Here is a 13,044-nt window from a genome sequence, read left to right as displayed (position 1 = left end):
GTGTTCAGTGGTGAATGTGGGTCATGTGACTCTCTCCTGGTACAAAGGAAACAGTTTATTGTCCAGCATCAGTGTGTCTGATCTCAGCATCAGTCTCTCTCTACCTCTGGAGGTGGAATATCAGGATAAAAACAGCTACAGCTGTGTGCTCAACAATCCCATCAGCAACCAGACTCAACACCTGGACATCACTCAGCTCTGTCACATGTGTTCAGGTACAGCAGAGATGATATTATTTGTTCTGTTCTTCTCTTGTTCTTCTAGCACATCAAAAGTTGTATTTATTAACTCTCTCTCTGTTATCTCTGTAGTGGATGCATCAAGTTTAACCACAGCAGATGGTTTATCCTTGGGTCACATGGTGCTGATCTGCAATATTGTAGTTGCTATACTAGTCTTGGCTGTGGTTGGATTGTTCATTATCTCCCGGAAATATAAAAAAACAGATCAACCACGTAAGTTTACTCACATTTAACCTGTTAACCGTTACTCACATTTTTGAACATGGACTTGAAAGTGCATGATCCAAACCTACATTTTTATAATTCATGACTGAAAACATGTTGTGACATGATTTTGATGTACAATTTTCATGATAATGCAACGTTTGAATTTAAAATTGGGTTCAAAGGATGAATTTTGAGATTTTAAGTTTTCAACTGATATATCATTTCTGATGATTTCTAAAGTGTGATAGAGAAAAAGGCAAGGTCAAAACTTCTGTTATGATCTATGGTTTTTGAGGTGCACTCTAGCCATAAATTAATCTATTACTTTTCCTACATAATTTTTTATAAAAAAAGATTGGTAAACTATCTATTAGACCTTTCCAACGATATATAGTGTGCAATGATAAGATTAGGATTTAATTGTAATATAGTGAAGTACACGTAGACGTCCTACCAAGTGAATGGGTGACCGTTAATAGGTAAATAGAGCAAGATGAGTGAGATTGTGCAAGAATATAAAATAATTCAACCACATTTAAGTAATTGATTTACTTCATTGTTTATGTCTGACTCATAAACAAGACTAAACTGAGATGAATAAAAACTAGCAGTTCCTACCTGACTAACTAATATAAGTAAAAACATGTGAACCGTCAGAACAAACAAACAAAAGACTAGCAATAGAACAAATAAACACCATAGAACTAAGTTACGAATGAAATAAACAGTGATTTAAATTCTAATAACTCTAACAATCAAATGTTCAATACAATAGCATATTTATACATACATTTTTATTAATGCTTTTTTTTTTTTTTTTTTTTTTGTAAACATTAATGACAGAGAGCAACAGGTTAGGCTGTTGTCACTTTAAGACCTAATGCATGGATTAGTCTTCTCCCTTTTCTGTCATTTAAATGCAATTACAAAGAAACAATGGTTTTCCATGGTTTTCAATCAAATATAATGCTTGTACTGAATGTTTACTCTCTGTCTGGGTTCTCCAGCGGATGATTTAACAGAGACACATAAACTGAAGACAGTCTCCGCGAGGTTGGGAGAGTCCATGACTCTAAACACTGGTGTTACTGAAATAGAAAGTTTTGATGTACTGCAGTGGAGGTTTGGAGAATTAAACACAGAAGACACAAGCCCATTCACCGTCATCGCCAAACTGAGTGGTTGTGATGGGCAATCCACACACAGCAGAGTACAACTGGATAAAATAACTGGTTATCTTACAATTAATGACATCCGATCCACAGATTTTGGAATGTATAAACTGAATATCTCCAGGAAGGGGAGAAATGTGATTTCCAAGACATTTATCGTCCAAGGTGAGAAGCTCAAATCATTTAGGAGAGTAAAGATACATTAACAGAAGATAGATTATCTGAAATGACTGATTAATTCATGTAGAATTCACCAAATCTGAGATAAATGTTCCATACAATAATCTTTCGATGTTTTTTATACAGATTCTGCAGAAAATGGAGAGAACGTCCAACAGGAGACAACAGCATTAATGAATGGAGAGATTATGGAAAACACTTCTATCAATCAATCAATCAATCAATCACCTTTATTTATATAGTGCTTTAAACAAAATACATTGCGCCAAAGCACTGAACAACATTCATTTGGAAAACATGGTCTCAATAATGCAAAATGATAGTTAAAGGCAGTTCATCATTGAATTCAGTGATGTCATCTCTGTTCAGTTGAAATAGTGTCTGTTTTAATTTGCAATCAAGTCAACGATATCGCTGTATATGAAGTGACCCCAACTAAGCAAGCCAGAGGCGACAGCAGCAAGGAACCGAAACTCCATCGGTGACAGAATGGAGAAAAAAACCTTGGGAGAAACCAGGCTCAGTTGGGGGGTCAGTTCTCCTCTGACCAGACGAAACCAGTAGTTCAATTCCAGGCTGCAGCAAAGTCAGATTGTGCAGAAGAATCATCTGTTTCCTGTGGTCTTGTCCTGGTGCTCCTCTGAGACAAGGTCTTTACAGGGGATCTGTATCTGGGGCTCTAGTTGTCCTGGTCTCCGCTGTCTTTCAGGGCAGTAGAGGTCCTTTCTAGGTGCTGATCCACCATCTGGTCTGGATACGTACTGGATCCGGGTGACTGCAGTGACCCTCTGATCTGGACACAGACTGGATCTGGTGGCTACGGTGACCTCAGAATAAGAGAGAAACAGACTAATATTAGCGTAGATGCCATTCTTCTAATGATGTAGAAAGTACGGTGTTATGTGAAGTGTTTCCGGTTCCGGTTTACCTAATTAATGCAGCCTAAAAATCCTTTAACGGATTTGGATATTAAAAGCATATTAGTATGTTATGTGTATGCCAGGTTAAAGAGATGGGTCTTTAATCTAGATTTAAACTGCAAGAGTGTGTCTGCCTCCCGAACAATGTTAGGTAGGTTATTCCAGAGTTTAGGCGCCAAATAGGAAAAGGATCTGCCGCCCGCAGTTGATTTTGATATTCTAGGTATTATCAAATTGCCTGAGTTTTGAGAACGTAGCGGACGTAGAGGAGTATAATGTAAAAGGAGCTCATTCAAATACTGAGGTGCTAAACCATTCAGGGCTTTATAAGTAATAAGCAATATTTTAAAATCTATACGATGTTTGATAGGGAGCCCTATCTTCTATATAGTGACTGTTGCATTTAAATAAAACCTTTCTGCTTTTATGAGCTTTTAAAACTGGAAACATTTCTAAAATGAATACTGCATGCTATTAGCCTGTGAAAAGTAAAATGACGGGGTTTCTTTTTTAGTTTTTTTTTTAATGGTTATTTTTTTCAGTCTGGGGATGGTTGTTTAGTGGTAGAAAAGTGAAGTACAAGTCAAGGTGTGGAACCAAATGTTTTCTGTGTAAACTTTGTTGAGTCAGGGCAGATAAGCGCTATTTGTTGGCCCCAGGGAAAAGGAAAAATAATACCAGCACAGTCAGAGGTTGTGATCGAAGCATGCACACTTGTTCGGCCTGATAGAAAGGGTTATGTGAGCTTGGTAGAACCATGTCAAGATGATGTATTGCCAGGCCAGTTATTGGTAGCCCGATCATTGAGCACGGTTTCAAATGGTAGAGTTATAGTCAGAATCTTAAACCTTTCTCCAGTTCCGTTGATGCTTTTTCAGAGTTGTCGGTTATGTCTGATGTTGAGTTGTGTCCATCAAGGTCGTAGGGAAATGTAAAGTTAAGACCATTGGTTAATGAGACTTTGGAGGTCCGTATTGCCCATCTAGATTTGGTCTTCAAACATCTATGGGGACTTTGTCAAACTTAGTAAGTGTTCCCTTTTCCAGAGTCAAGTTCAGTATTTGGGCCATGTGATTGCAGAAGGAGGGGTGTCATCAGACCCAGAGACTTTTCGGGCAGTGGAGGCCTGGGTAACCCCTCAAAATATTACCCAATTGCATACTTTTTTATAGATTATAGATGTTTTATAGAAGAATTTGCCCAGATTGCAGCACCACTGAACGCAATGTTGTGGGGGACATCAAACCAACGTAAAGTACTCAACCTGTGTCCATGCCTTTGTTCCAGTTACTGAGGACCTGGAGGAGGGTCACGAGTTCGAGAAAGTGGTACACATGGGTCATGGAGACAGGCCCTAGTCTGTTGGCCGAGGAGAGGAGGGCCCAACGGACTGATCCAGTGCTATTACGACTCTGGATCTATGCGGACAGAGGGAGAGGGCACTCTCCAAGAGAGCGAGTAGCAGAAGATCGGTCTACCCAAGTGCTGTTGCGACATTGGGCCTGCCTCTGTGTGGATCAGTGACTGCTGTGTAGGGAGGTATGTGATCCAAAGACATTTGACAAATGCAAGCAAATAGCAGTGTCTGCATTCACAAGTTCTGGAACGGTTGCATGACCATGCAGGACGCCTGGTTGACAGGGTTTGATCCGTCAACGTTTTTTTCTTTGGGCCGGGGCTGGTACGAGAAGTGGAGAGTTGGTGCCTTCAGTGTGTTCGATGCAGCCTGCACAAGAATCCTGCAAATAAAGTGAGTGCCCCTCTTGTATCTAAACAATCAGAATAACCTCTTCAGAATGTTTCTGTTTTTATTTTTTTGTCACTGGAGACTGCACTCTGTAATATATTGGTTATGATGGACCACTTCACTCATTATACCATTGTATTTTAAAACAGAGACTGCTCAATATTGATATTTCTGAGAAGGCAGCTGGTTGATTTGAAAATTACCTCTCAGGCAGGACTCAACTTACAAGTTGTATCAGGGGTCCCACAGGGATCGGTGCTGGGCCCAGTTTTATTTACCATTTATGTAAATTACCTTGGTTAAAATGTCCATAATGCTCTGTTTAATTTTTATACTGACGACAGAATTATTTACACCTGTGGAGAAACCCTTCACCAGACTTTTCAGTATATGCAGGATGCCTTTGACACTGTACAATCTCGGCTGTCCAACTTGAAGCTTGTGTTGAATGCAAGTAAAAGCAAGACGGTACTGTTCTCAAATATTAGGAACTCCACAACTATCCTTCCAAACATTATTACTCTGCAGGGAAATCTAATAGAGTGTGTGGCTGAGTACAAGTACTTAGGACTTTTACTTGACGACCATTTGACTTTTAAGGCTCATATCCAAAATTTTGCCCAGAAACGTAGATTAAAAGTAGGGTTCTATTTTAGGAATAGGGCCTGTTTTTCTTTTGCAACAAGGAAGAAAATGGTTGGGTCTACTTTCCTGCCTCTTTTGGACTATGGAGATTTTTTTATATATGCAAGCCCCTAATAAATATTTGCACCAATTGGATTCAGCTTATCAAGGTGCATTGAAATTTATTACTGGGTGCAAGCCTTTCACAAAGTTGCACTCTGTATAATCTAGTCCAGTGGCCCTCCCTTTCTCAGCGCAGGCTAACCCGGTGGCGATTGTTTATATATAAATCCATCATTGGGACATTGCCCCTTTATTTATGTAGGCTTATGTCCTTTAAAGTCAGCACTAGCTCTCTACACTCTAATGATTATTTTAACCTGGTTGTGCCTAGGGCTCGCACAGAATTGGGGAAGCAAGCATTTAGAATTTCTGCCCCATCAGCATGGAACCTGTTACAGAATGATTTAATACTTGATAAATTTTGGTCATGATTTCCATGGCCAGGGCCCCTTGTAAAAGAAACTTGTTCTCAAAGGATTCCCCTGGTTAAAAAAAATAAAATAAAAATTATTCAGTTGCAGTGCCTACTACAGACCAGAAGGCGGTGACTACTGCAAGGGTGTTGTGGAAACATTTTTTACAGTCATTTTAGGGGGTTTGATCAATTGCAATCTAACCAGGGCCCAAATTTTGAATCAAGGGTCATTAAAGAGCTATGCTCATTGTATAATATCAATAAGTCTCATTTTAACTGGACACTGTTGAGTATGCTGGACACTTTAAAGGATGATCAGACCAAGGCTTGGGACCAGTATGTGGCAGAATTGGTACAGGCCTACAATAACACCCTTCACCCTTCTGCAGGCTATATCCCATATTTTTTCATGTTTGTCCATCATGCAAAATTGCCTATTGACATTATGCTGGGCCGGGGAGATAGATTTTTGGGGACAGTTGACAGCTGGGTGCATAACCATCAAAAGAGATTAGTGGCTGCCTATTACCAAGCCCCAAAACAAGTTGGTGATTGGTTTAATTCTTATTCTGATTGATTAATTGTTATCAGTCCCCCGGCCTTTGTATGTGTTTGTAATTGTTAGTGTGTGTGTATAGGGAGTATTATACTAGGCATGTATTGAGTGGCCTTTTGGTGTGTATTGAAGTGTGTAATTTAACTGATGCACATATAGATTTTGATTCTTTTGGTGTTTGCTGTCTAAAGAAATTGTGTATAACTGGTGGCACATGAACTCATTTCTAGATGTTGAAACCCTCTGCTGAATACCTTTCTGCTCGTTGATTGCTTACTTATTCTAGGTAACTTGTGATCGGTCAAATACAATATTAATTATATGTGATACCCAGTTTAAGCAGCTGCTTTGCCCTTTTGAGGCTTTAATATGATTTGTAGTATTGTATAAGAATAAACGCCATATTTGTATTTATTATGGTTGTGTGCTTGAGTCTCCTTGGCTATCGATGCCCGAAATAAATGATCTTGTCCAGTCAGGAAACTATTTGTCTCTTCCTTTACTCCTGTGAATTTTATTGGAGTGTTATGCTATGCTTTATCAATAAGGTGTATGCTTTGCTTTTTTAATCACTGTTCTTAATTCATTAAGCAATAGCATTTTCAAATAATGGTTTTCAAAGGGAGGAAAACGCTTAACTTGAGACTTTGCGTGTTGCGTTCATATTCCGGTCACATATATCAAACCTCTTTACAAAGAACTCTATAGAGTTATAATATTGAAATTATGAAAAATGGCTTTATTGGATTAGAAGACTGTTTAGTTATAGTTCCTGTGAATGCTGGGGATGTTGATCGTCCAAACAATGGTAAGATACTGTATTACTGAATCTCTCTGCATGTTTGTGTTCATATTAATCCACACACAAGACATTATTATTATTATTATTATTGGTGCTTTTTGGTTTTGTTTTCAGCAGGTGCAGAAACACCTGATCAGCAGAGACATTCACAAAACTCTAAGTTATCGGACAGCTAAACAATTTAAAGGTTCCCAATTGGGTCTATTTGGCTGATACCATTACAAAGAACATTTACATTTACAAAGCAACTTAAAACCATTTATCCTATTAAAGCTCAGAAAAGCACAAGAGTGGTGAAGCCAGAGTAGACCCAATGGACAGTCAATGCAACTAGATAAAAGTTGGAGAAGTTATGTGGGAGGATAAAATTGACCAAAATTACTTTCCTGCATTTTTTAATTTCCTGTCAAAGCTAAATGGGATAAAACGAAGACTGAGAAAGACCTATATAATGAAGAAAGATTCAAAAATAGGTTGCAACTGGACCACAATACTGGATCTCTGACCATCAGAAACACTATACATTACATATCATCAGTGAGAGACAGAAGATCTCAGAAGAGAGTAGGTCAAGTCTTCCAGTTGTTACATATCTCCAGGAATGGACCAAATATGATCCCCAAAACATTGACTGAGAATCTCAGATCATTTAGAATAAAGATCCATCCACACTGAACAAGTCAGATGATCTGAAACGACCAATTAGTTCAACGACAATCTGTCAATGTTTTTATTTTACTCATGTATTACAGATTCCTCAGAAAACGAAGAGAATGCGCCAGAGATGGCAAAATCATTGATGAATGGAGAGATTGCTGAAAACGCATATGAAGTGACAGTTACATTATCCTTATTTCGAATAAAAAAATTCAGCTTTAAAAAAGGTGAAAAGTGTGATGCTGATTTTACACGAACTTTTTGTTATTTTACCGTCGATGTAACCTGACCTTGTTTGTTATGCAGGTTTATTTGCATGTCTGTTACTTTTTATAGTGTTCGTTTTAATATTGTTTAGTGTAAATAAACGAAAGAGTAATATTTAATCGTTTTCTGTCCTCTAGTGGACAATCTAAAACTTGCACTGTTTCAAACAGTTGTCAACTAAATTTTTAATAATAAAAATGTTATCTTATGAAATTTATCATGTTGCATCTATAAAGTTCTGTAAACCTAGGACTAACTGTATTAGCAAGTATGATATTTGAATTAAACCTTGAACTTTGACCTACTGGTGTCGTTTCTAACACACCCATTCATTCACGTCAAAGCGTCACTCTGAGAGTTGAATGTGAGAAAATCACGTGTGCAAAAGTAATTATGCTAATCTCTCCGTGTGCGGTTTAGCTCGTTTAGAAACCGATCGAACGCTCAACGGAACAGTTTAACAACTATGGACAACTTTTACTGATCTTTCTCTCACGTGTTCAGAAATATGGAGACTTTTGTTGTATTTTTTGTTCTGTTGCTCGTGGATGGTGAGTGGATTTAAATGGTTTCGAGAATTAAACACAAAAATGTTAATATCTGTGTGATATATCAAGTGACCCTGGACCACACAACCTTTTTTGTCTTAAGTGTCAATTTTAGGACGAAATTGAGATGTATACGTCATCTGAAAGCTGAATAAATAATCTTTCCATTGATGTATGGTTTGTTAGGATAGGGGAGATACAACTATCTGAAAATCTGGAATCTGATGGTGCTAAAAAAAATTAAATACTGAAAAAAAAGTTAATTCTTAGTAATGCTTATTACTAATCGAAAATTCATGTTCTTCATGGAACATGATCTTTACTTTTAATCTGAATGATTTTTGGCATAAAAGAAAAATCAATAATTTTGACCCATACAATGTTTTTTGGCTACAAATATACCCCAGAGACTTTGTGCTCCAGGGTCACAGATATTATTTATACTCATTAACATAATTTGTTGGTCTGTTTTGTGGAGCTTAAGTAAAAAATAAAAAAATAAATAATTCATTGTATTGTATTCAAACACAATATCCTTGAAATGTGGACTCCACTCTTCTCCACACTATAAGGCTGAATAGAGAAGAAATTGCATTAATTAGTACAATATTAACCCTTCGACTAGACTAAATCTCTAAAACAGTCTCTGTTCTGCAGACGTGTTTAGTTTTGTGGTTGAAATACAGTCAGTGTCAGCGATGGAGGGAGATTCTGTCACTTTATATACTGATGTTACTGAGATACAGAAGGCTGATCTGATACTGTGGACGTTTGGATCGGACAGCACTCGAATAGCTCAAATAAACCGAATTTCCAATAAGATCTCATTATATGAGGATGTTCTTGACGGGAGATTCAGAGACAGACTGAAGCTGGACGATCAAACTGGATCTCTGACCATCACAAACATCTCAACTGAACACACTGGAGTTTATGGATTTCTACAGATCTTTGATGGAAATGAAGTCACACCCAAAAAATTCAGCATTGCTGTTTCCGGTGAGTCGTTTTCTCGATGCATTCGGCTTGATTTCATTGCATTGCAGTGTGGATCCATTATAGACCTTAATCTCTCATGCTTTCCAGCATTTCTTCCTGTTCCTGTCATCAGCAGAAACTGTTCTTCTTCATCATCTTCATTTTGTTCATTGGTGTGTTCAGTGGTGAATGTGGGTCATGTGACTCTCTCCTGGTACAAAGGAAACAGTTTATTGTCCAGCATCAGTGTGTCTGATCTCAGCATCAGTCTCTCTCTACCTCTGGAGGTGGAATATCAGGATAAAAACAGCTACAGCTGTGTGCTCAACAATCCCATCAGCAACCAGACTCAACATCTGGACATCACTCAGCTCTGTCACACATGTCCAGGTATGGCAGCAATTAGCTAATTTTCACAGAGCTGATATCAGCTGGTCATGTTCTAGCACCTCAGTCCTACATTAATATCGTCTCTGTCTTTCCTTTATAGCACCAGGTTTGTCCAGAGCTCATGTGGCACTGGTTTGTGCTGGTGCTTTGGCTGTGGTTGCAGTTTTGTGTGGGATTTATTATTACTGTCAGCACAAGACGCCTACACAAGAAGTCGAAGGTAGTGTGTGTTACCTACAGCAAATATTACAAAATATAGTTGTGCATGAAGTTATCAGTTTATTTAAAATAACTGATTGTTTATACAGACAAACCTAATGCAGAACTTATCAAGCTAAATAAAGGTAAGGTTCAATTTAACGTATGTGAACTTACTCGTATGTGGCTTTATTCTCAAACATCATTACACGCTTAAGTAATCATATTATAGCTATAGATGATAAAATGAAATTTAAGTCATGTGATGAATGTTAAAGATACTTCATTACTGAATCTCTCGTGTTTGTATAAATCCACACACTCACAGGGATTGTTATCTGTGTTTGTTTCAGCAAATGGAGAAATGTCTATTGATTCAAAAAACGGTAAGTTACAGTACAACTGTGTGTACCTTACTAGACCGATCAAATAGTGTTTTTTAATGAAGTCTGTGATTTTGTTTTAGTTCCTTTGCTAGCTATGGAGCTAAATGGTAAGATACTGTGTGATAATATGTGGTTATTATTTCTGGTTCTTGTCAAGTTAAGCATATTGGGAATGTTTTTTTGTGAAGCTGATTAGAAAATAAATAGCATAAAATGGCAGGGCAAAATCTTCGGAATGTTTAAAACTTCCAATTCTTTTTTTAAATAATAATTAAAAAAAACTTTGTTATGAGAATGCTGCCTCAAACATAAAAGGGATAGTTTACCCCAAAATAAAACATTCAGTCATATTTAATCATCCTCAAGCTGTTCTGAACCTATATGCATTTCTCTATTCTGTTGAACACAAAAGTCAATATTTTGAAGAATATTGGTAACAAAACAGCTGCAGTACACACCGTCTTACATCGTATGGAAAATAAATAAATTGTAGTGAACTATCCCTTTACGATAACATTCCATTTTAACATGTAGCAAACATTATTCAAATGTAACTTTTTAATGTTTTCTGGAACGTTCTAAAGTTTATTTGTGAATGTTCCCTGATTTAAAATGTCCAATATTTTTTTCTCTTGCGAGAATGTTAGGGAAAACATTAAGGGGACATTACATTTTATAATTTAGCAAACATTTAAGCAAATGTTACTTTTTAAATGTTCCCTGAACCGTTTGAAGTGTTTAAAATGCGTTTTCTTTTAAATCTTAAAAATAAAGGTTCTTGGTTATGAGAATGTTAAAAGAAAACATTCCATTTTATAATGTAACGAACATTATGCAAATTTAACTTTTGAACGTTTTATTAAGTTTGTGAATGTCAGTTTTTTTTTTTTTTTTTAGCATTTTATTTTTCTTGAACGCTACTAAAGAGCAGATAACTTTGAATGAATATTCTATTCGTGTTACTGGAAGAACACTTTGAGAGGAACTTGCCAGAACGTAAAGTTGTGTTAGCTGGGTGTGAGGCTGAACAGATAACAGGAGGAACTGGTTCCAGACCGTCTTCAGGTGAAAGGTGTGACTGAGACAAAGTGGAAACTCCAAAACTGTTCACACTTTGCTATAAATGCCACTGTTTTTGGATTATTATCCATTCCAGATATAGCATAACTGTGCAAACTAAATCTCACCGTCTAACTTGCATTTGTCTGCTGCAGGCAGATAGTAATTTACCGATTCGTCTCGCTTTTCCGTTCAGAAATCATACAGATGGTTTGAACATTTCAGACTACATTCATTCATTTTGCTGACACTTTTATCCAAAGCAATCTAAGCGGTTTATCCTATAGGGAGTGACTTGGTGAAATGCTGCATTGCACAGCTATCAAATCAGCACTTGTTTGGCAGGAGTTGTGGGAGAAAGAGGGTGTTGCTGGGTCTTTCTCAAGCCAAGGATGATGAGCTTCATTGACAACTGACAGGCGTTTCAAGAGTCTATAGATAGAGCGAGAGATGAGGAGACTCCGGCGTGTTGAATCATGTTGTCCGTTTCTGTTGTTCTCCAGGTGTGTTTCTGAAAGAAGATGACGTCACCTTGGTGCAAATGAGTGAAGACCACTCAGTCAAACTAAACACTCATCTGACTCAAACACAGGAAACTGACATAATATGGTGGAAGTTTGTTGATTCCAAAGATGCCAATAGTGCTAAATTTGTTATCATAGCTAGACTGAATAAAACCAACAACGAGGAATACCTATGTAATGAAGAAATGTTCAAAGACAAGTTGAAACTGGACTACAATACCGGATCTCTGACCATCTCAAGCATCACCCCTGAACATTACGGATATTATAATCTACAGATCATCAGAAAAGGAGCGATGGTCGTTCGTACGTTCAATTTTGTTGCTCATGTGAGTAGGTCAAGTCATTTCAATGGAAGCTGTTAATGAAAATAGTTGTCTTTGTCAGTGTGGCTTAATTCATTGTGAATAGTTATTCATCACTGTATTGGGAAACTAATGACATTTTGGATTGATGGGAACATTTAAACACTATTTTTACCTTCTATGCTTCTTTTGTTACAGGATCTAATGAGAAGAGAACGGACACTAAGCTCTTTTCAGAGGAGACAAACCTGCCCTTGATTACAACCGATGACCTTCCCGTGTATGAAGACTGAAATCGCATCCACATGCAGTTCAACTGCCAAAATCAATAAACACCCCCTACATCCCTAAACACAAAACACTCTAATGATAGGCGAGAGATATAGAGATATATATATAGATATACAGAGATTTATATATATAGATAGATAGATAGATAGATAGATAGATAGATAGATAGATAGATAGATATCTAGACTAGGGCTGGGATAAACTATTATTTTTAAACGATTAATCTAGCGATAATTTTTTCGATGCATTTTTCAAGCATTCAATAAAAAAGGTCACCCAAAATACTTGTTTAGAGCAATTGAAAGAATACAGTAACCAATGTAAACTTGAGGGCTTTAAGATAATACAGAGAGTGCTTTACCAAAAAAATAAATAAATAAAATTAACAGTGGGAGCCAGCAGCCTGTCACGGAGAAAAAAAAAATCTCTGAATGCTCCATGTGAAACTTTGGCGTTCCGCCCTTTTTCTGTCGTGTTTAATGATTTTGATTAATATGCACAAGGGAGAGAGCA

General features: G+C 37.2%; 1 protein-coding gene and 1 long non-coding RNA gene across 2 annotated transcripts; both read left to right on the top strand.

Annotated features, from left to right (window-relative positions):
* The first annotated feature begins 324 nt into the window (after positions 1 to 324).
* LOC113100956 (uncharacterized) lies at positions 325 to 1,999 on the top strand. Its single transcript, XR_003289866.1, has 3 exons — positions 325 to 455; positions 1,457 to 1,786; positions 1,928 to 1,999. It is a non-coding gene; the product is annotated as an uncharacterized LOC113100956 (long non-coding RNA).
* Positions 2,000 to 8,225: 6,226 nt separating this feature from the next.
* Positions 8,226 to 12,714, top strand: LOC113100976 (uncharacterized). The gene is made up of 8 exons (XM_026265468.1): positions 8,226 to 8,403; positions 9,058 to 9,399; positions 9,487 to 9,768; positions 9,869 to 9,988; positions 10,077 to 10,112; positions 10,320 to 10,352; positions 11,915 to 12,264; positions 12,439 to 12,714. Exons 1-8 carry the CDS (start codon positions 8,361 to 8,363, stop codon positions 12,496 to 12,498), a joined length of 1,266 nt encoding a protein of 421 aa, XP_026121253.1. The 5' UTR covers positions 8,226 to 8,360; the 3' UTR covers positions 12,499 to 12,714.
* Positions 12,715 to 13,044: the final 330 nt, after the last annotated feature.

Source organism: Carassius auratus, unplaced genomic scaffold (assembly GCF_003368295.1).
Source record: "Carassius auratus strain Wakin unplaced genomic scaffold, ASM336829v1 scaf_tig00217432, whole genome shotgun sequence".
NCBI lineage: Eukaryota > Metazoa > Chordata > Actinopteri > Cypriniformes > Cyprinidae > Carassius > Carassius auratus.
The sequence above is the reverse complement of the archived record's forward strand: the minus strand, read 5'-3'. Positions and strand labels throughout refer to the sequence as shown.